Source organism: Rutidosis leptorrhynchoides, unplaced genomic scaffold (assembly GCF_046630445.1).
Source record: "Rutidosis leptorrhynchoides isolate AG116_Rl617_1_P2 unplaced genomic scaffold, CSIRO_AGI_Rlap_v1 contig253, whole genome shotgun sequence".
NCBI classification, from domain to species: Eukaryota; Viridiplantae; Streptophyta; class Magnoliopsida; order Asterales; family Asteraceae; genus Rutidosis; species Rutidosis leptorrhynchoides.
This window is the reverse complement of record NW_027266501.1, coordinates 57,214-82,706: the sequence shown is the minus strand read 5'-3', so window position 1 is coordinate 82,706 and position 25,493 is coordinate 57,214. Positions and strand designations below refer to the sequence as shown.

Genomic DNA, 25,493 nt, shown 5'->3' with positions numbered 1-25,493 from the left:
AGAGATGCGAAATCGAGGCTCGATTTAGATCGATTTCCCTAAGACGTATTTATCGCGTTCTCCGAAGCACAACGCTAACGACAACTGTCTCCAGGATACAACGGAAAGAGATTTACCTTCGGACACCGGGCGCTAGTGTGAGAAGATAGGATCGGAACGTTTGGTCGTCAAACTCTCTCAGACTCAAAATTAATTCAATATGAATTTTCTGTAGAGTATATTGATTTCAGAAATATTGGTGTACTTTTTATGGCCTGATATGTTGGTTTTTATAGGTAAAAAAATCAGCATGTAACTAACAAATTAAATTTAATTTAATTGATCTTTTAATTTGAATTTAATTGTCCAACCAAGAATGTTCCAATATTTCAAAATAAGGGAAAATGTCCTTGTAGGTCCCTAAACTTTGTGTAGGTTAATCAGCAGCTCCCTAAACTTCACTTACTAAATATCGAATTCCTGAATTTGTTTAAACTACAACTAGGTCATGGACGTTAAATCTCTATTAAAATTACTGACATGGCAACCGAGGTGGCAAACCTTCTACTAACTATTGAATTATTTTGTCCATGTGTGAATCTAGTCAACAAATACAAATCGATTAATCGAAACGGACGAGATTAATCCAAATTAATCCGACTGAACCCTTATTTAAACTGGTTCGATTCTAAAATAATCAAGTTGTCTCTTCCTCGAAAGACTTCACGAAACCCCCCTCGTCAAACCTGCCAAAACGCTTTATGATTGAATTTGTTCAGCAGCTTTGTTGTTCAATGAAAATACATAATTTTGATGAACTTAGTTTGAAAATTTTGACTCCATAATTTTACATATTCAGTACAGCTAAGTTTTAACCTTTTCCAATAATCGATTGCTCCGGTATACGGCGGCGGCTTCTCGGCCTCTACCGTCATATTCATAAACATAGTCTTAATCACGTCAACTGGATTTGAAGCCACAAACCCCACAAATTAACCCAGCCGCGAAACTCATCGTACGTGTGTCCCCAACCCATCATCCATAACCTAATTTCCATTTATTGACTCCTTTTCCTGATCGTATGACGCCAATTGCGATGCCGTCACGATCATCGCACGATTCACCGTAAACCCAGAGCCGCTCCACAGGCTAGTGACTCCCTCTAGATGTGCCATCCGCGTGATTGCGTCCAAGGCACTCTTGTAATTTCGTCGTTGATCCAGGTGGAGCCGACTATCGGCTTCCATTTGAACCATAGCCGCGTAGGCAGATTACCAACGGCGGCGCCGATTCCTCCGGCGATTAACCCGGCGGTGATCTTGCGACTGAGTGGCATGAATTGGAGTCCTTGTCAGTGTACTTGTGTTGGAGGATGTCGTAGAGACCCGTCCTTGGTGGTGGAGTAGTGGGTTTGACGAAGGGGGTTTCGTGAAGTCTTTTGAGGAAGACTTTTAAAGGTTCATCCAGTTCGATTGCTTCCCTGCCTTATGTCGGCTGACTATGGTTGGCGGCGGTCAATGTATGGTGTCGGCCAGAGGTTGTGGTAGGTGGTTTTCAGATGTGGTACTCAGCGGTGGTGGTTTTAAGAGTTAATTCGGTTCGTTTTGGTTTGACTCGATTCATTTTTTATTAATCGGTTCGTGTTTGTTGACTAGACGCTCACGATCATTCCGAGATGGAAGATCTGAACTTGTTGCCTAATTTGGAGAAGCATTATAACTTGAATTCTTCAAATTTCTTATTTGAGACAGAAGGTTATGTATAGCTGAATTGCTCGAGAGATTTCACAAGGAACAATTTCCCGATTGCCTTTATATATATATACACAATATATAAAGGGATAAAATCGGCTAGACAATCTCTAACAATATTTTTACAGAGAACATAACAGGAACTATGTTCTATGAATACAATACAGATACCATTCCTGACAGCTTGCTGCACATAGGCCAACCAAAGATGATTAGAACTAACCAGAAATTGAATTAGAGTCTGGCAATTAATCAGGTATATATACCATCAGGGATTAATTCTTAGAACTGATTCCGAAGGACAAGAAAGTAGAGTAAAGTTACCTCCCTTCCAATCCTGACAGCTTGTTGCACATAAGGCGACCGAAGATGACTAGAACTAACACGAAATCGAATTAGAGTCTAGTAATTAGCTATATCATCAGGAATTAATAATTCCTAGAACTGATTCTGGAGGACAAGTGTTAGGAATTTAGGTTTAGGGTTTCTAGTTTGTCACAAATTGATTATGTTACATAAACTATAGTAGGTATTCCTTTGTCAATTAGGAATAGATTAAGTATTCCTTTGTCAATTAGGAATAGATTAAGTATTCCTAAGTCAAGTAGGAAATAGATTTATGTATTTTCTAGATCTATTGGGAATAGATGAGTTTATGTTAGTATAAATAGATGAGTTTGTATAGAGAATCATCTAGAGTCTAAATTGGGTATGAATTAGTCGAGAGAAAGTGTCTTTGTATAGGGAAGCACTTGGTAGGCTGGATCTCATCGTTAATAAAAGTTCTTGAGTCTTATTGTGGATGTAGATATGTTTTGATCGAACCACGTAAATCTTTTGTGTTTTTACTTTCGTATTCTTCCTATCACTTTGTCGATATTATTCCGCGAATTTTGCCGATCGAATCCTAACAGGCAAGAAAGTAGAGGAAAGTTACCTCCCTTGCAAGTTTCAACTTTGCAATGGCAATGGAATTGTCCCACAATAAGTTATTTTCCGACATCTAGGACTGTTACTTATGGGTAATTAACTGCCCAAATTTGTGATGGAAGAGGCTATTAATAAGAGATTGGACTTACATATACTTTCATAGGTACGTTACGTAGGCTTTTCTGTTTTAAACAGTTGTACTGTCGGTCAAACGTACAACTGTTTAAAGAAAAACGTATGCAACGTACCTATGGAAGTGTACCTAAATTTTTTCCATTAACAAGAAGGTTAAAATTGTTCACCTTCTAATTGTACTAGGAATTTCTCTACGAGAGTCTGTTGTTTTAAAATTGCAGGTTTTGGCCTTGGAATGACGAGCCAGAGATTCTGGAATGTTTCCTGTTAACTTATTACTAACCGATAAGTCTAATCTCTGACTTCTGAGCTCCACAGGATTACCAAAGTTCTGGACCCGAGTGGCAAATTAATTAGATTACCTTTAAATTCAAGAGATTCCATACCTCGAGAATCTGTTGAAGCACAATCATTCAAGTAAGTAGGAACTTCCCCTTGAAGCAAAGATCAATTAGAAAATTCAAGATAAAATGGAGGTTGATTTGTGATGAGCTGATGAATAGTATACATATTTTCACTCTTATATTTTTTTAGAATCTGATTTTTAAAATATCAAATGCGTAGAATGTATAAGAAGAGGACTTGAAAGTTGGAAATACAACATAATCACCCAAGAAAATTGTTGTTTTACTTTTGGTCAGCCCATGAGCATGACATAGCATACATGTGTTGGACTGTTAGGTAGACAGATTAGAATTTCGAACTCGGAAGAAGTGGTAGCTCAAGATCTTTATGGAATACAAAGTGACAACCAAGCAAACAAAAGATTAAAAGGGTGCCACTCCTGCTCAAAAACCTTTTTTATATGTATATATAATAAAAAAATTCACATGTTTTAAATAACATTTGATGGAGACATTAGACACCTATCCTAACAAGTAGTTAATTAATATCATTAGCACAAGAAGTGAAAGGAAATTATGGAGCTTATGGTAAGAGAAAATCAAATGAATATTAGAGCATCACCGATGCAAGTTTCTTAATATTTGATAGAGACATTAGACACCTATCCTGTACCAAACTTTTTTTTGTTTAAATTTTCCAACTTCAATCCCAATTGACTGTTTTCTATGCTATTATTAATGAAATTTGCTTGCATCAAAATGTGAATATTCTAGTTAATAGTAGTGTAGTGTTAGTATTTGTTTGTTATATTCTAGTAGATTTGCTTAGTGCCTTGGAACTCTTGTGAAGATTTTAGTAAATTTTGGGTCGTAAACCTGACTTGCAAATAGCTTTCTATAAATGCTCATGTGAAAAAGCACCGTGTGTAGAGGAAATTAGTACCAAAAATTGTATATGTTTTTGTTTTAGTCCAAGAAGTGTAATATTTACCTTCATCTTTAAGATTTAATCTCTAATATGTCATCATCAGACTGAGTACAATTGGGTTTCCCTTGCTTACCAAGTTACATAGCTTTCTTAAAATCGAGAAGTCTATGTCATTATTAGAAAAATGAAAATAGTGGAGCTTCAAACTCCAACTTATTTCAAAAAAGGAGGTAAAAGAGCCAATGATATCTATTAGTGAAAATTGGCATCTACTTCTCTCCCTTTGCTACTTAATTACTTTATCATACGAAGAGATTAATGGAACCATGTTTTGGCTCCCTTACGAGCACATACATTACTCTACAAGAATTATGATACAACAAAACTCCCAAAAGATCTAATACTCTACGTTATGTTACACGATTTGGAAAAAATGCTTCATATTTCAGTCTTCACATCTTTTACCTCTTGCTGTTTCTTGACAGCTCCATCTTTGGTGACGACAGTTCCGACCAATTAACACGGATCGATATCCTCGAGCATTTGAAGTACGGATCTCATTGCAGGCCTCAAAGTCGGATGTCTAGACGTGCAAAGAATTGCTATCCTCAACACTTTGATCGTGAATGCTTCTGGAATTCGAGAGTCGATCATACTTAAAACTGCTTCTCTAGTCTTCAACTTGCTACTCATCCAACTCACATTGTCTTTATTTTATCCTAACTCGGGCTTTATCGGCTTCTTTCTGGTCACCGATTCCATCAACACTACTCCGAAGCTGTATTAACGTGATAAAGTCATAGATTAAAGATGGAAATTCAAACTCATTTTGGAATGACGCATTGGACAAATTCCTACCTTTTGTAGTGATTGATTCACAACTTGAGATGGATCATCGACAATAATTCTCGATGAAAAGCAATTTTAAGTTAAACAAGTCAGTGGGCCCGTAAGTTGAACGAAAAATTCGTATACTTAAAAATTAATCCATATATGTCAAATGTCATATCAAAAGAAATTATTTAAATTTTTATATCAATTATAATTATTTTGATTTTATTTCAAAATCTACAATCCTATAAGAATTAAAAATATATTTTGTTTTCAAAAATAATAAACATAGAAAAAAGTAAAAGACACATAAAGATTTGATTTCATAATAAAATTTATAATTGCATCTAATCAATTTAGTTGTTTCTATTGTTTGAAAAATAAGATATGCCCGTTTTAGTTAGGAGTAGGAAAAAAAATACAATGAATTGAATAATAGTTTAATAAAATATATATATATATATATTAATTTTATTAGGAATAATTTTTTAATTAATATGCTCATTTGAATAGGAAAGAAGATGTGTCCGTTTTAATTATGAATAGAAAAAAATAAATATAAAGGATTTTAATTAGAAAAAGTTATAAAATAAATTTTTTTTTTTTAAAATATAGTGTATTATAATTTTATTAGAAATATTTTTTTGTTGTGTTTTGATTTTCTAATTAGAAATAGGAAAAAAATATGATTGATTTAAATTGTAACTCGAAACCTAATTAAATTCAAAGTTTTAAAATACATGTGTTAAAGTACTATTCGTCAATAAAAACGTCAGTGTCGGATGTTGATTTGACAATAAAATTTGCAATTGAATTTATAATTGAAACAGATTTAAAATTAAAAATCTCGCTATTAATTATATTTGTTAAAACTTTGACAATAAAATTTGCAAGAATTTATATTTGTTATTTCGCTGAAAGTATAATTAATTAATGTCATAATGGGCTTATATGATTAAGGTCTTCAACATGCAGGCCGACGCCATAAGGTGGTAAAGTTCTGGAGCCGGTTAATTGGGCCTATCCAGTGGCAGCTGAAATCAACTCCATCCCATAGTTTTTTTTTTCCTAAGAATACTTTATTTTATTTTTAAAATCATTTTTTCTATATATAATAGGAGTAATGATCAACGTAAAATTTAGAATTTCACCATCCAAAACATTTAATGACAGATTATTTCCCTTAAATTCAAAGTTATTATACCTACATCCGAAGAATACATATTATTTTATATGATAATGCGGTGGAGACTCTAAATCCAACGATCAATATATATAATTATGACATTTTGTTATAAAAAAATATATTTAAAAGTATTTATATGTTAAGGTTGTGTTTAGTTAATTTGTTTTGATTGAAAAAAAAGAATACTCGTAATATATGTATTTTTATTCTCTTTACAGAAAAATAAATGTTTTTTAAAGCTTATTTCTTGTATCGAATTATATGACCTTTTGATATGTTTAAGGAAGAAAATATTTTAATAGTCAAAATAAATTTAATCAAAATTCGAAATAATTCAAAAATAAATAAATCGACTATTGTGAGATAAAGTAACAATTTCATCTTTTTCATCAAAAGGTTTATAATTCTCATTTTAGATATAATAATAACATTATGAATTTTTTTATGGATTCCAATTATGTGTCAACATATGCTATATATATGAAATTTATCACCTCTCAAACAAAACCTTAAAAAAATGTTAAACATAATTACTGTGTCTACGTGTACATGTCGTTATTTGACTGGATGGATCATGACACTCCACCACATGATTAAGCATGTCTATCTAAAAGGTAAGGAGACTCGGACTCTACCCATTTAAGTATAGTAGGCAATATTCTCTCAAAGGATAGGTGATCAGCCAGGTGACACCAACGATCCTAACGGTACACGAAAGATTTTCATTCACATTTTTCAGTATTATGCATCCCATCTCTAAATCAGTACTTGAACCAATCTTTTATGATTAATGTACTAATTAGTCTTATTAGTTATGCTACTGATTGAGTGAAGATTATTTAAAGCGAAATATCCGTGTCCATTCCGTGTAGCATTGTCGAATCATTAGCATGCGTAATAAATATGTCCAATTATGCAAGTTGACTTCACCACCTTTTTATTCTTTTTTTTTTCTTTCTTTCTATTAATTATTATTTCGTCTCAAAACAAATATTTATGATTTTACACAAATTAAAAAATATATAGATAAACTTATTCTCAAATATAATTTTGATGGCAGAGATTAAAATAACCTTAAAACTATAATTAATAATCAAATGTATATATGAGGAGAGAAAAAGATGGTAAAGTTGGTGCATTGAGTAATAATAGATAAATATAATTAATGTTCCTTCAATTTGTCGAAATTTATATCTAATTTGAGATAAAAAATGATGTTTATGTTAGCATCTAATTTGAGACGGAATAATATATATTTTGAAAGGAAAGAATAATATGTTCCCAATGATTCAAACTGCCGATGAATCTTTAACCAAAAAGCATGTAAAACTACTAACTACGGTGAGGCTTCTAATTATTTTTTATTGGGCAATGTCTGGCGCGAACATCATTAGTCCCATTGAATTATTTTTTGGATATATATAGTGATCGATGATCATAATTGAGAATGAATATATTTCAGATGGAGCAAAAATAATTCGAATTATGGCCTAATTGTACTGTTGCAATAAGTTCAGGGAATATATACTCCCCCGCCTTTCTCTATATATACATGAGTAGAATATTATGTGGAATGAGCCAAAGTACAAGACATGTTCTAGCCATCGTCCATGTCCCCAATTAATTGAATGCATTTTTCTTTTCTATATATTTTCTACTATTAAGTTATGGTTGGTTGGACGGTTTTTCATTTCTATCTCCAAAATATATGGATTGATGAGTTATTGTAGTTTTAGACATTATATAATTTCTATGTAATTAATAAATGTAATGAGGAAAATTTTTTAAAACAACATAATTCTTAAATTATGCATGTTGATTTGTTCAATTTGGAGAAGTTTGAGCTTTTTTTTCTTTACAAAATATTTTTGATGATATAATTAATTATACATACCATTAAAATTCAAAACATCAACTTTTATGAAACGGAGTCTAAATCATTAGAGTGATATACTGGTATTTGTCTATAACCCTTATCTTATATCATCGCATTAAGAAATAAATAAATCAATTATATTATACTGTGCATAAGGAAATGAACAATAAATTAAACCTACCCTATATATACCCCTCAAAAAAAAAAAAAAAAAACCTTCCCTGATATGTATATATACTCAACCGGTGCATGTTCCCAAACAAATAAAAAGAAATATAAAGCACTTGATATCAAAATGAATAGCCGGCTGGTTTCTTGTTTCAGAAAAAGCCTCCAATGTTTGCTAACTTTTCTTTACTTCAAGCTACAATCTCTTACACAATCAATTCTCATGGTTCTTGTTCGTTTGAGTTTATTTTCCAAGTATCTTTTATATTTTATTTCTGTTTCGTTTTTTTGGGTTTTGGGTTCTCAAGGCTTTGAAGCCGATAAGTACTTATCATGATTTTCGGCCTAGGGATTTAGATTTGTTCTTCACTTCTGTCTCTGCAGCAACCGTTTCGAGTATGTCAACTGTCGAAATGGAAGTATTTTCAAAATTCTCAACTGATTGTTTTGACCATCCTAATGTTTGTAGGAGGAGAAATCTTTACTTCAATGTGGAGTCTACATTTTTGGAATATTTCATTGCTAAAAAGTCTCAAGAAATTTCAGGACAAAGTTGGTGTAGCTCCTACTTCAAATCCGGATTTATCAAATATCGAAATCGAATTAGGTTCAGTGACAATTTCCGATGATACAGAGTCATATCTATCTGATCAGGATAGCGAATTAGTAGATTTGAAAAACAAGTCAGTGAGATATCTAGGATTCATAGTTTTAGGTTACTTCCTAACGATCCAGGCATTAGGAATTTTTCTAGTTTCCCTCCACTTCATCTTCGTTTCAAGTGCCAAACGAATCCTTCAAAGAAAACGATTAAATGTTATGATGTTTTCAATCTTTACGACTGTGTCGACATTTGCAAACTGCGGTTTTCTACCCACAAATGAAAACATGGTGGTTTTCGGCAAAAATTCCGGCCTTTTGTTGATCCTAATCCCTATGATGCTCTTTGGAAACACATTGTTCCCATCTTGCTTGAGGTTTTCGATATGGGTATTGGGAAAATTCTTCAAGAAAGAAGAATCAAATTTCTTAATGAAGAATTCTAGGGAAATCGGGTACCACCATTTGTTACCTAGACTGCATTCACGACTCTTGGTGATCACTGTTTTAGGGTTTATTTTGGTTCAGTTTGTTCTTTTTTGCTCGTTGGAGTGGAATGGTGAATCCTTGATTGGACTAAATTCTTTAGAGAAATTGACTGGAATTTTGTTTCAAGTCATGAACACGAGACACACAGGCGAGTCCATCGTTGATCTCTCGGTTATCTCTCCGGCCATCTTGGTATTATTCAGTGGCATGATGTTAGTATATTCTTCCAACCTAACTCTCATTTTTATTTATTTTTTGAAAAATGCATTATTTTTGCATGTGAAATAATGTAGGTTCATTCACCGCATCTCTTATATATCCATACATAATTATAATACAATTAATTCACTTCAATAATAAACTATTTAAGTAGTTTGACACTTGATCATCTGAATAAATCTCGAAATAAATCACGGTGAAAGCTTTATCCCTGAGAGTGGCTATCTGCATTTTGTGGGATAATGATTAGTCTTACCATCGACCAACTAATTAAAAATTAATCTTATCCATATATACTTGCGGTCAGCTTAATGTACGTATTACATCAAAAAAAAAATCTTAATGTACGTAGGTACAAATTCACCGATCCTAATAGAGGATTTCGTTCCAATAACCGATTCCTAGTCATTTCCTGACATGGACGAGGATGTGGACATGTTATATTCATCAATATTCTTGACTTAAAAAATTTGACCTTAAGTTTTGAAATTAATAATATTGCAATAATTGTAAATTTAATATTAGAATGATTAATGTGTTTTCAACTATAATAAACTCGTATTATTAATACTTTATGATTGCGAATTATGCAAATAAGCAACATATATTATATTCATACATTTATATTATAGAAATTATGATTATAATACATATAGGAAAACTTCTTGTAGGTTCATGCGACCAATCATGGTTGGACATTTATTGATTCTTTGATTTAATATGAATTTGCTTCAGTATAGTATATAAGTGTGTGGATTAATTAATTTGTTAAATAGTAGTTCTGAAGCAGTCCGATCTGATTGATTTAGGAGTACTTGAACTCCTAGGTTTATTTGATGTTAACAGATCCACTATGTATAAAACTAGAAACGTATTAAAAAAAAATTAAAAAAAAAAACGTAAAATAATATTATTATTAATTTTTGAACTCACTCCCCGTCAAATTATTGAGCAAAATATCATACTCTAATAGGTTTTACCTGATTTTTGAACTCACCCTCCCAATCATCAATCTGATGAGTTCGGTGAATTTACGGGAGTGTGTCAGCCTCTTTATTAATTAGATTCAATTTCGCACATCTCATTTGAGGATCATGCGTGACTTAATCCATCCATCATATGTTTTAATAAAGTTTTGTCTATATATAAATCTATATAGTAATGTAAACTTAGATTTTTATGTTGTTTGTTTGGCATGCAGGTATCTTCCTCCTTACACTTCATTTCTTCCAATAAAAAATGGCGATGGTGAAGTCGAACATCAAATTTTAATTTTAACAAATGAAAAGAAAAATTTTAAACATTTGAGGAATGCGATAGTATGCTCTCAACTGTCGTATGTGCTTATTTTTATCATCCTCGTATGCATAACAGAGAGAAAACAGATGAAAGAAGATCCCATCAACTTTAGTGTATTCAACATCATGGTGGAAGTAATCAGGTAACTATATATTTTCAAAAAAAATTACATAAAAAAAAATGTATATCTCGAGATCGTTTACGACCGAATCGGATTGGTATTTCCAGCGCATATGGAAATGTAGGGTTTACAACAGGCTATAGTTGTGGTAGACAACTGAAATCAGAGCTCAATTGCCAGAACAAGTGGATTGGTTTCTCAGGAAAGTGGAGCGATGAAGGGAAAATAATTCTCATAATTGTCATGATTTTTGGGAGACTAAAAAAGTTTAACATGGATGGAAGTAGAGCTTGGAAGCTCTTGTAAATAAATTAAGCAAATTAATTATGTACTATGCTTAAACTTAACTTATATAGAATTATCATGTGTTATAAAGTGAGCATCCAAGAATTTCTCCAAAAGTCAAACCATTTAATTTTATTATTTAAACCAACAAAGAAAGATTTGCAACAATCAGATCGAGAATACAGATAGCATAAAAGGACTCGGAATTAAGTTAATTAAAGCCACCACACAATTAAATCTGTTTTAGGATTAAATTGAAGCAAATGTAAGGAATTCTGTCTTGTGCGAGCAAAGAAATGTCTTGTATCAACAGTGGACACCATGCTTCAATTCCTTCCCCATCTCTAGCATCAACCAAGATCAACCCATTCCTGATTGGAGTCCAACAAGGACGCACCCAACTTGGTTATCCCCATCCAAAATCAGCTTCATAAAACTGGAATTTGCACCAACTTGAGCAAAAATATCTGCCAACATCATCTCTTTTACTTATTAGATATCCGATTTTGGTTTTCAAAATCTCAACTTTCATTTCCAAATCCATCTTGGTTTTCATTTCTGTTTGCAAGTATAGGAGTTTATTAGATTTCTTCAACTTATTGTGAATGGGTTTGTTGAATAGTATTATAATATCAGTACATTATTACATTGTAAGTCAACTCTTTCATTTGGGATTTTTATAGTATTAATTTGCTTCACATGGTCTTCGTTGATTTGGATATCCTATCAAATCAAATGCAATAAATAAATTAGCCGGCTAAAATTATGTCATTAATTAAAATTATGAAGAAAAAAAAGTTATAGGTTTCATTTATCATTAATTTTTTATTTTTTTGTTTAGATCCTTCAACCTCTCAAACATTGAGAAATTTTGCATTGGTCCAAACTATGGAAGGATTACGTCTGAGATTTATGTTGTCATAATGCCACTTATAGCTCAAAAGAAAAAATAGAAAAAAAAAACATTACACCTCCATATAAGGAAAACTATATGGAAAAAAGAGCTTAGCAAACGAAGATCCTATGACACGAGCAACAGCCAGGTAGAGCATGAGGATTACAATCTGTGATGAAGAGCAAAAGTTTGGAGAAGCATTAAATCGAGTTCTTCAGATTTCCTATTTGAGACTGAAGGTTATGTTGAATATAGTTGTTTTCACAAACTCTGCAACTATGGAAGTAGTAGAGAATCTCATGATGTCAGTGGCCAAAAGGAAGAAATCAGGAAGGAAGAAGTGCACTTTGAGAAGAGAGTTAGTGGATGCAGTTAGCTGCTAGGAAAATGTTGGGAAAACTAGGAAGCTGTCTGGTAAAAATTGTGTTGCTGCATTACCTGCGGAGGAGATTGTTCCAGGTAAGAAGTGGAAGGACTATGATGATGATGGCAAAAACAGTCCAGTTCACAAATGAAGGAGTTCGAGGATAGAATTGAATATGGTCGAGAAGAAGAGGACTCAAGTGGGGAAGCTGGTGAAACCCGTGGACCAAAATAAAGTAATTGACGGCTATAAACAAGAAATTGACGGATTGGCTCGAGAAAACTTGAACCATACCGATGCAATTGACGGAAAAGACCGAACTATCCATGAAAACGTGATTGATTCGGTCTCAAAAACTGACCCTCTTGGATATAAACAAGTATTTGACGGATTGGTTACAGGAAACTCGAACTATATTAAAGAAATTGACGGAAAAGATCGAACAATCGACGAAAACTTTATTGGTTCGATCTCAAAAACTGACCCGATCGAATATAAACAAGTAATTGACAGAATGATTCGAGGAAACTTGAATCAACCAAATGTAATCGATGGAAAAGGTCGAACAATCATTCGACCTCAAAAAATAGATCAACGGGAAATAACCATGTAATTGACGGATCGGTTCAATGTAAATTGGACCGAACTAATGAATTTGACGGAATGAAGCAAGAAGTCAACGGAAAAATTGGTTACTTGTCCCAAAACGCTGCGTTTAAAAGGAACAGTAGGATTGGGGATTTTGCTGAAAGGAATCGATGGAAATAACCCTGAACTCTGAAAATCAATCACGATGAGTTAAGGGTTCTGGAGAACTGAAAAGCTGAGGAGTTTTTACACAAGACATTTGAAGTTGAAGAAGGAAAATTCATACCATAGGGATAGAGGGTTTTGATCGCGACATTTAGGCGCTTCCTTTGGAGGCATCAATTGGGTATTTTTCTTCATCTTTACTTTTCTAGGGTTTATCTATGGTAGACTAGAATTAGGGATTTTCATGTTTTAGTTCTGCTGTTAAAATTCGTGTTTAGGTAAGGTTAGGAAATGGTTAGGGAAGATATTTCATGCTTAAATCAAGTGTAATGTATCGACCTGTGGTATGGAAACTTGATTCAGTCTCCGAGTTCAACATAGCAATCTGTGTCTGCTGTGTAAACTCGCTTAGATTTCATTTAGTTTGTGATAATATTCATAAGACTCTTACCACCATGCTAATGAAATTCATGTTGAGAAAAAGAGAACTGGGTTATGTCTCTGGAGTAAAGCTCACGATAACTTGGGAAGCAAGCAATTCAAGCTTAATGCAAGGAAGGTGTTCGATCAAATGTCAAAGGAGATGTACTGCAAAGTCTGAAAAGCTGATTACTACTCAACGACCGAATATGATCAAAATCAAGAAAATGGGACTAAAGAGAATAAACTACAGAGAGCAAATACAAGAAAAGAGACACATTGGTAAAATTGGTGGCAAGTCCATTGCTATTTTCCGATGCATCAAGGAATGTTACTTACCTGTGATTAACTCCCCAAATTTGTGATGGAATTGGTCACAGGAGGCTGTCAACGAGAAAGTTAAAGTTGTCGACCTTCTAATTGTAAAAGGAATTTCTCTGCGAGAGAGGCTGTTGTTTTATAGTTGCACGGTTTTGGGCTTGGAAAGGCGAGCAAGAGATTTTGGAATGTCTTTGACTTATTACCAGCCGATAAGTCTATCTCTCTGAGCTCTATAAGATTACCAAAGTTCCCGAGAGGCAAATTAGATTATTGTAAAATTCAAGAGATTCCATACCTTGAGAATCTGTTAAAGCACAATCATTCAAGTAAGAAGTTTCCCTTAAAACAAAGATCAATTAGAAAACGCAAGATTAAATGGAGGCTGATTTGTGATGAACTGATGATTAATATATATATTTGTACTCATATATCTAGAATTTGATTTTAAAAACATCAAATGCGTAAAATGTATAAGAAAAGGACTTGGAATTAAAATTGTTGTTTTATTTTTGGTCAGCCCATGAGCATTGCATAGCATATAGTATGTGTTGGACTGTTGGGTAGGTAGACATAGATTAGAATTTGGAACTTGGAAGTGGTAGCTCAAGCTCTTTATTATGGAATACAAAGTGACAACCAAGCAAACAAAAGTACAAATTAGGTGCCACTCTGCTAAAAATCTATTTTTTAAAAAAATTTCACATGTTTTAAATTACATTTGATGGAGACATTAGACACCTATCCTTACAAGTAGTAAAATATCATCAGCACAAGAAGTGAAAGGGAATTATGTATGGAGCTTAATTATATGGTAAAATATCATCACCACAACATGTTTTGACAGTATAAAATTTCAAAGAATTTCTCGATGTCTCAGTTTAATCATTCAATTTATTGACTCAAATCAATTGTTTTCGTTTAAAATAAACTTGCCACCAATTTTTTTCATAAAATTTTTAGGTTCTATCCTCAAACAAATTTCGGTTGTTTTATTAAGATCGAAACGAGGTTAATTTTTAAGTGGGTAGATTCTTACGAAGTTCATTACAAGAAGAAACAAACAAGTTTCATAGCTGATAAGAACTTAAGCGAAAATAAAATGAATATTTAGTCCTACTCGTGTAGTATTTTTACTCCATAATTTTGGCTGATTAGCATCTGATACAGAGCATAATTTTCTACCAAAGACGATGGGCTCTTCAACCAGAAACACTCATTCCAAGTCAGACGTGTACGCAAAACCATCTTTTTAATTTCTTTATTTATTTTCTTATTATGGCTTATTGATTTTCCCATTTATAATATCTTAAATTAATGTCTCAACAAATTTAGTTAATTCCAAGCTTTCAAAAATATGCTTTCTGGGTTGCGTATTTTAGTTGGAGAGGCACAAAGCCACTATCAGCTAATAATTTAAAATTCGTTTTTGTGATCTTGTGACAATTGTCTTCAATATACTAGTTGTTTTATCTACTAGGAATTTGTCCTATAGTATCTTAGGACCTATACCAAACTCTTTTTTGATTAAATTTTCCCAACTTCAATCCTAATTGACTGTTTTTTAATGCTAGTATTAATCAAATTTGCTTGCATCAAAATGTGAATATTCTAGTTAATATATAGTAATGTTGATATTTGTTTGTTATATTCTACTGTAGTAGATTTCCTAGGTGCTCTGGAGTGTATATATGCTAGCTACAGTATAAAATTACATATGCTCTCTTGTGAAAACTCTAGGAATTAAAGGTAAACTTATTCTGATCAGTACCATTTTGGGACAAGTAAACTTGGCTTGCAAATAGCTTTCTAAAAATGCTCATGTGAGAAGCACCATAGATGTAAGAAATTAGTACCAAAAATTTTATATGTTCTTGTTTTAGTCCTAGAAGTGTAATATTTACCTTCATCTTTAAGATTTAATCTCTAATATCTCATCATCCGACTGAGTACAATTGAGTTTCCTTGCTTACCAAGTTATATAGCTTTCTTAAAATCGAGAAGTCTACATCATTATTTAGAAAAATGAAAATAATGGATCTTCAAACTCCAACTTATTTTCAAAAACGAGGTAAAAGTGCCAACCATATCTATTAGTGGAAACTGGCATCTATTTCTCTTCCATTTAGTTACTTATTTTATCATACAGAGGAATTAATGGAACCATGTTTTGGCTCCCTTACAGTTACAAGCACACACACTACTCTACAAGAATTATGATACAAGGAGAACCCCAAAAGATCTAATACTCTACGCTATGTTACACAATTCGGAAAAAATGCTTCATATTTCAGACTTCACATCTTTTACCTCTTGCTGTTTCTTGACAGCTCCATCTTTGGTGATGATAATTCCGACCAATTTACACGGATCGGCATCCTCCAGCATTTGAACTACGGCTCTCATCGTAGGCCTCAAAGTCGGATGTCTAGATGTGCATAGAATTGCTACCCTCAACACTTTAATGACATCTTCCGTGAATGCTTCAGGAATTCTAGAGTCAATCGTGCTTAAAACTGCTTCTCTACTCTTCAACTTGTTACTAACCCAACTCACTATGTCTTTATTTTCTCCGAATTCGGGCTCTATCGGCTTCTTTCCAGTTACCAATTCCATCAGCACTACTCCGAAGCTGTACACGTCACTCTTCTCATTTACCTTATACGTGTACCCATATTCTGCAAATCAAAATGAAATATAAGAAAACATTTATAGCAAGACATAATTATTGTAAATGACCGATATGTAGTCTTAGTGATATATCATGAGGTCGAATCCCTAGAAGCACATAAAAAAAGAGTAGAACTACAAGCGTAAATGCGTAATTCACTTACCAGGAGCAATATAGCCGTGTGTTCCAGCAATGACATGGGTTGAATCCTTGGTGGCAGTATTGGCCTGAACAATCTTAGCTAAACCAAAATCAGCAATCCTAGGTTTCAAAAACTCGTCTAACAAAATGTTACTAGACTTGACATCTCTATGGAGCACTGGCTTCTCACATCCATGATGTAGATATTCCAAACCCTTAGCAGCTCCTAACGCGATCTCGTGCCTCGTCCTCCAATCAAGCTCCATCTTTCTACAGTTATGTAATCGATCCACAAACTACCATTCGGTAAATATTCATAGACCAACAAGCTCGAGTCTTCACTAGTAATGCTACAATAGAGCTTCACGACATTTACATGCCTAATCGAGCTTAATGTCTGAACTTCCGCATCGAATTCCTTGGATTTTACGTTTCCACCCTTTTTCGAGAGCATCGGCGTGGAGCTCCAGCTCTTTTTCCGTCCGACAGAATCGACATTCCAAATGTGCTTCACTGCAAGTTCTTTACCGTCGGGAAGTTCAACTCTGTAAACACTGCCTGATCCTCCTTTTCCGATTACATTATCTGGCTTGATAGAATCCAGAATCTCATCTTCGCTGAAGGTTATAACGTGGAATGATTTTACGTCCCACGATTCTTCCTTCAACGAGCGGTCATGATCTTTCCTCTATTCTTCGAGCGCAAGAAACAAGTTAGACACAGAAGCAGGAGGATTGTTCCAGAAGCAAAGCAAATAATGAGTGTACGGACATCTTTTGATATCCTGGAATCCGGTGAACATCGCCGAAAAGAGCCAACTGTTGAGCTGCAAAGGTGTGGATTTCCCGAAAAGCTTCCGTTGTATGCTTCAATAGAAAGAGATTCAGGTATACGACCAGATAATTTATTATCTGACAGATCAAGAAGGCTCAGCCTCGGTTTCGACAAACTCTGAGGAATTTGACCGGAAAGTTGATTTTCCGATAAATCCAAGGCATAAAGAGTTGGCAGAGACCCTAAAGAAGACGGAATCTTCCCCGATAGAGAATTATGAGCCATGTTCAGATCACTTAGAGAAACACAAGAGCCTATTGACTCTGGAATTGAACCAGAGATTTTATTATTCTGTAAATTAAGGCTGCTTAATCTCTTCAAGTCTCCAATATTCTTCGGAAGTGCACCCGAAATCTGGTTATAACTAAGGTCAATTCCGACCAAAGACGTCGCCTGTGAAATCTCCTGCGGCAAATCGCCGGAAAATTTATTGCTTCCGGTCAGCAACTTCCCTAGAGACTTTGCATTCTTGATATCTGAAGTCAATGGACCTTCGAACTGATTCATGGCAACGTCGATGATGTCTGCATTCGGCAATCCCCATATTCCGGCCGGAATTACACCGGAAAGAGAGTTGTTGCTGACTCTAAATCGCTTTAATGTGTGGCAATTTGAATAAGTTTCCGGGATGGGCCCTGTAAACTTATTCTGTAACATTAGTAAACCTCTCATATTCCCTTGCTTGCACATGTCCGGAGGTATAGGACCGGTAAGAGAATTCTCTGACACGTCGATGAAGTCGAATTTAGCCCAAGAACCAAGCTCTGACGGAAGAGAACCAACCAGATTATTCGTATACAGCGAAAGGTTCACGAGTTTCTTGAATTGGCCAAACTCTTTCGGCACCTCGCCGGAAAATCCATTCTGAAACAGCTGCAGAGTTACTAAATTAGTCGAAAATCGTAATTCGGATAGATCACCTTCTAATTGATTCGTGGAAGCGTCGAAGTTCTCGAGCTTTGTTAGATTTCTCAATCCAACTGGAAGCTTTCCGGACAAACTGTTGCCGTACAGCTCAAGCTGCCATAGATTATGAAGATTTCCGATTTCAGCCGGGATTTCGCCGGATAAATTGTTTAAAGAGAGCTCCAGATTGATAAGCTCCGGTAAATTTCCAATCTCAGGTGGGATTTCGCCTTCGATGCTGCAATTCGTCATATAAAGCCAATTCAATTTCTTCAAAGTAAGAACTTCTCTTGGGAATTCAACTGGTTCGAATAGATTATCTCCGATGCTTAACGTCACGAGCTCCGACATATTCTGAAGCGACTTCCATGGAAACGAACCTGAAAAACCGCTGTTGTTCAAGTACAGATGTTGTAACCGGCTCAAAGACGATATATCGGGAAAGTTTCCGGTAAACCCATTGTTGCCCGAGATCCAAGTATTGGAGATTCACACAGTTGCTCAAATTACTCAACACAGTTCCGTACAACATGTTGAATCCAAGAGAGAGCTTCTCCAGTCCAGTAAGCTGGCAAATCGAATCCCAAGGAAGACTTCCGGCCAATTGTTGATTGGAGAGATCAATTTCCGAAACTAACCCGTCGGAATTGCAAGTGATTCCGGTGAAATTGGATATGGAAACGGAGGAAGTCCATGAAGTGAACACATTGGGATTTGACTTTTGAAGGGATGTTTTGATGTTCAGTAGGATTTCGTACTCGTCGGATTTGATTCCGGCGACGAGGAGGGAGAAGAAGAGGAGGAGATGAAGATAAGGAGAGTGGTATGACGACATACCGGACGGTGAACGGAGAGATGGAGAGAGAGAAGTGTTTGTTAGTCTGGCAAAAACAGAGTGTTTGGCGGTGGACTTAAGATAAAGCCATTACTATTTTCATGGTGGCGGGCGTTCACATTTCATTTCAGTCTTTATATAAATAAATCAAATTAATTATTCGGTCCTACAAATAATGATTTTCAATATTCCACCCCCAATATTTTTGTCCTTGTTATATTTTACTCATCTGTCATGTTTTTTACATTTCATAATAAAAAGAGTAATATACTTTATCTTCTACAGAACTTACAAAGAATGTGCATGCCAATTACCAATCTAAGTGATATACATGATACATCGTACTCATTTCGTCTTTGAATATATGTCGTTTTTCACATTTTTTACACATATTAATATTGATAATTATGATATTTTTTTTAGATTATAATATTACCTCTGCTTTAATTAATCTAGCCAATATGACATTCTCTTTTCATTTAATAAGGGATAAATTGTCAATTTATATTAAAGTTTCCATTAGGAATCCAAAACGACAATTATTTAGAGACAAAAAAAAAAATTCGAAAACAACATCTATTCGTATATGAAAATAGTATCTGTCTAAATATTATAAATTTGATTTCGTGAAGAGTAGAAAAATTATATTAAATTCATCAAATTAATAATAAAAAAAATTATATTAAATTTATCAAATTAGTAATAAAAAAAAGAGATATCAACTGTATTCTGAGTTAAATTTTCAAAATGTTACTTTTGTCTGGAAAAAATAAAATCAATGTACGTGGACTGGATATAGTATTCATATAATCAATCATTTAACTTAAGCATATAGTAAATCATGACATACAATATTCATTACTACTTCTTCCGTCTGCTAATACATATCTTTTAAATTTTTTTAAATATATTTAAAAAGAGATATATACATTCACCATTAAATGAAGAAAAACTAAAATATATATATAAGTAGACGGAAGAAATATTAAGCAAAAATTTCAACGTCATTAAAGAGATAAACTGGCCGGATTCACTACTTATTAACCCAAATATTCAAGGTTCCGACAGTTAAAAACAGTAGGCCAATGATTTGTGAAGTTTGTTTTTGTTTAGAAAAGTCTACTGTTTTAGGTGGAAAGTGAATGCGATTTTGTTATCTAGTGATTGTGATAAGCGCAAATGAACTGTACTCTTGTTAGTGCAACATCACACGCTCACAAACGTGTCATTATTTTCCTTTTACATATAAATATATGAAAATGTTTATATTTAATTTTGACGAAAATAGTATGATATTAGAGGATTAATTAATTTGTTTATGGAGCTTTTTCCTTTTCCTTTTATTTTGTTAGTGGGCTTTATTCATGTGTCGTTGAAAAAGACACATAAATATGTCATATACAATTTCCTTTTAAACAAAAAGTATATATGGAAAGCTCAAAAGAAAAAAAATAAGTATGGGTTGTCCTAAATCTTTGATCACTTTAATAATTGGATTCCTAAGTTTTATCGAATTACTATCGATCCACATAGACATATTAGTGAATATCGGAGGGAGTATTAAACCGAAATAATTCTATGGAAACCTAAAAAGATGGACCTGTTTCAACGTTATTATATCGTCGGTCATCGTAATAATGATTGTCGTTAGGCCAGACTCTAGAGCATGAAAGTGTCCAATCCCGAAGTTGCCAACTTTGACTAATGCCACCACCATGCACTCACTCACAAAATCTTTCCACGATAGCTATTTACAGATAATGTTTTCTTGCCCAATATAAAAAAGGTGGGACATGTCTCCACACTCGCTACTCGTCGCGCGTGGTAATTCTGTCACCTCTCATTCAGTGACAAATTTGCTATATTTCGAAGAAGATTCTATTCAATGAATATGCCTCTCGTTTCATCCCACGCTTTGGGTTCGACTTTCTTCTATATTACTCGTTCACTTTCAATTGTTCATGATAAATTTTAAAAAAATAATTAATAATATATATATTTATTAATTATTTATTGTTTTAAAGTTGAAAAATTGAATTTGAATCTCTACTATTTTTTCTTGTTATTTTGTAAGTCGAGTTTTTATCCTTCAAAATATTAAAGAATTTATTCTTATACCGTTAATTTATCTTACGTGTCCAAAATTAATTAATAAAATATTGACACGTGTCATTTTTATATGGACGAATTTTCACGTTATAATTTTATTTTAAATTTTCAAAAAAAAAATTAAATACTAAATTTCTATATAATTTAATAATATATAATTTAATATTTTTTAATAAAAATAATTTAATATAAAATAATAAAATATAATTTATAAAATTTATAAATTAATTTTAATTTAATATTAAATAAATTATATTAAATAAAATATGAGGTATGAATAGAAATTAATAATTAATTTAAGTATGATAAATTTTATTGAATGATAGGAAAATATTAAATTTTAACAATAAATATTATTATAATTTAAGAATTTAAATTATTTATGGAATAAAAATAAAATTTGATATATAAATAAAAAGATAAAAATTAAATTTTTCTCAAATTTCATATTTATAAATAATTTGAATTCCATAAATTATTTTATTTATATATAAAATTTCATTATATTTACATAAATAATTTGAATTCTACAAATTATTTGAATTCTTAAATTATAATAATATTTATTATTAATAACTTAATATTTTTTACTATTAAATAAAAAAAATTATAATTAAAATAATTATTAATTTTTATTTATTTCTCATATTTATTTAATACAATTTATTTTATAAATTTATTTTATAAATTATATTAAATTTATTATATAAAGATGTTCTAATTTTTTTTGGAAATTTATCAAATATATATTATATGACTTGGAAATTTGTCCACGTAAGAGTGACATGTGTCTCTTGTTTATTAGTTAATTTTGATACGTAGGACGAGTTAACGGCAGAAGGGTAAATCTTTTAACGTTTTGAAACAGTGGGGATAAAAACTCAAATTTCAAAACAACAGAAATAAATTCCTGGTATTATAAAATAGTGGGGTAAAAGCTCAGATTTCTCAAATATTAATACAATAAAAATATTTATTAAAATAAATATAAGAATAAAATTGAAAAGAAAAAACAGCTCAAAAATAAATTGATTTTAAAAAATAATACTTAAAATAAATTAAAATAATTTTTATTACGTGATATTGAGGTGAATCGAAGGAAGTAATTGGATTGTGAATTTCGGTCACCGATCACATAGAATCGAATTAAAAAAGAAATAGATCGGTCAGTAAGCATAAATTATTATTTTTAGTAAGGATAAAGTATTATTTTTATGACGATAAACTCAAGTTTAGAAGTTTTTAATATTAAATACTGGTCGTAAGATATTAAATGTAAATCATTCAATGTTTAAAATAAGTCCCGTCTCATAATCAAATGAATTATCTAATCTAAATAATCAAACATAGGTATTAATTATTTCTAGCTAGGTCTCTAGTTCCAAGACCAAACGTGCAATATTGACTGGAAAGTGCCAACAAAAGTAGTGGGGCCCAGTCCACTACTGAATGTTGTCCAGGTGACGTCGACATCTGTCTCTTCTTCAATAATTACCGTGCGAGTACTTCAATAATTACATTACTTCCTAATGATTGTGTTAAAAGGGATACATGCTAAAAGCACACCAAATTTTATGTATATTATTACACACCATTAAAATTGGTGTATATGAAATATGGTGTTAATTTAGTTTCACTTCAGATAAATGCACGATACAGTACTTTCTGATCAAGAAAAACCACCTACTTCATGAATCATGCTAAACGCATATTAATTTTGATATATGCTAGTAGATATTACCGTTTTAAATGGTCGTATATACCGTAACGTATAATAGTTTAAGTTTAAATTAGTGGTGTGCATTAAAATTGGTGTATATTTAATTTCACGTACTCCCATTCATTACTTTTTTGGAGTTTGAATGAAGTTATTCCAACAAAAATGTTACTCCCTCAATGCACATCACTCTATAACTTCAAAAGAAAAGGAAAATTATGGTAAATCCTACTTTTTAAAATGTAATTAAAAAAATATGTAAACATTTGACTTCGATTCTTGTGGTCATTGGAAGATAGTAAACTTTTCCATTTTACATAGATGTAGTTCAAATGCATTTGATGACTGATTTAATTCTTACTATTTGTGATATATATAGAGTTTGGACTTGGCTTGATTGGTGCTAGAAATTCTAAGTTGTGTTGTTCAATTAATGGCCTTTGACGCGAATTTATGATATACAACTGAAATGACTGGAGTAGAATTCATAGTTAACTTAATTAGTCAATGATTGAGGAAATATTAATATTACTAAAGAGTATTGGATCGGAATCTTTGAAGTTGTTATATCCCATTAGCCGAGCAATTATTGTTGTCGGTTTGGTACCTACTAAACACATAGCCATTCAAATTCAATTATCAAGTGTGATCAGTTACTATTATAACATTTTTGCCAACGTTTATAAGTTGTAATTTTGCGCAACGTCATAGAAAATCTTTTATTAGAAAAAGGAAAAATGTATTAATGCCAAAGAGAAAGAGTTTCCCACAAAACATCTAATTAAGGAAGAATTATTCTTCATTAAAACTACTGGATGCATGTGCTCTAGTCCTAATTATGCTCACTTTCTCTCATATTTTGATTTGAATCAATGGATTCACCTTTCAGAGATAATATTCTCCTTTTAATGTTGTGTTTTAAAGCTCACTTACGTGATTACACCATTAATATATACTACGTAGGAACTGAAATCTCCTCAAGAAAAAAAGAGATTGATTGGAATAGTCACGAGTTGCAAACAACTAAAATTTGCACAAAAACACAAGAACTCAACAATAGAAAACAAAGACTAGAATCAAAATACACTAAAATTGAGATTTATGATCATATTCGTCATGTTAATCGATTTGATCTAACTTACTCTAAGGTTTATTGTAGGTATTTAAATTGTTTGGATCCTAAAAAAACTATTTTGGGTTTCGGATTCTATGGTTTCTCTCATACCAATGCAACCAAACTTTTAAAACTGTAAAAAGATGAACAATGGCGATTTTGAATTGCTACTACCATTCATAAATGAAAGAAACGATTACAAGCCTTTATATAGGCATCCAATGTTTTACCCTAAGCTGACACGGAAATGAAAAATAAATTACAAGTTGGATTTTAACAAAACCAGAGAAAAACAAAACTAGAAATTCAAAATTAGAAATGGTTTTCTTTTTGCACGATCTCTCTTTAGAATCTTCTTATGACCTCAGCTTGATTTTGCACCTTAGGGTAATCCACAACGCGTTTACGAAATGGTAATACTATAAAAGAAGCAGAAATAATAGTTGAATCATCATCTTCTCCAAATCGACAAAGACGCCATTTTTAGTTGACTTTTGCTTGACTTTCATTCTGAGCTTGATCAATCACACAACAACATTTGAACATCTTCTAAATATTTCTACGAACTTGACAGAGCTTTAACTTGACTGAAAACAAACTTCTAACTTGATTTTGATTCGAACTTGATTGAAACTGAAATACAGTGCAAACCCACCAATACAATCTTCAACCAAGCTTTAGAATTCTAAGTTCATCATTCAGAAACCATCGATGGATATTCTTTAACGATTTCAAATCAATAAATCTAGCTGCAACAACTTCTAATGAAAACCCTTAATTCCAATTTGATATTTCCAACTCGAACACACATTGCAGGTTCTAGGCCATATCAGACTAATTACGACTTACAAACTACTTCATAATGGTCAAGTGAAGCTACGCACATTGCCAATTTAAACTAATCTTATTCAGAAGACTAAAACTGGAAATTAAATCATGAACAGTAAAATAAGAACCCTAGAATTGGGAATTTTTGATAGAGAGAATTATACGTCAATTCGAGGATATGACGATGACCCTGACCTTATCTTGAGTCTGATGGTAGGTCGCCTGAACTCCGCCAAATCGTTCTCCGGCCGGTGGAACGTCGTTTTTGTTTTCTTCAGTCAGACCCTTAACGTTTCCAAAAGTTACACCAAAGTCCTTACAGTTTTGACGATATGCACCATTGTCCTTCCTGCAGAAATCTATTTTTCCTTCTCCGTTGGATTGTTTAGGGCACAATTTTGATTCTCCAAGCTTCATAAGCTTTATTAACATCTTTAAGATTAGTTT

At 32.7% G+C, this 25,493-nt stretch overlaps 1 protein-coding gene and 2 pseudogenes across 1 annotated transcript; 1 reads left to right on the top strand and 2 right to left on the bottom strand.

The window, feature by feature from the left end:
* Positions 1-855: 855 nt before the first annotated feature.
* On the bottom strand, positions 856-2,733 carry LOC139882286 (mitochondrial uncoupling protein 5-like; annotated as a pseudogene).
* Positions 2,734-8,255: 5,522 nt separating this feature from the next.
* LOC139882285 (sodium transporter HKT1-like) lies at positions 8,256-11,162 on the top strand (annotated as a pseudogene).
* A 5,012-nt stretch (positions 11,163-16,174) lies between these two features.
* LOC139882284 (receptor-like protein kinase 7) lies at positions 16,175-19,278 on the bottom strand. Its single transcript, XM_071866643.1, is given in 5 exon segments — positions 16,175-16,569; positions 16,726-16,992; positions 16,995-17,384; positions 17,387-18,911; positions 18,913-19,278. Coding segments are annotated over 5 exon segments (2,943 nt in total).
* Between the last annotated feature and the right edge of the window lie 6,215 nt (positions 19,279-25,493).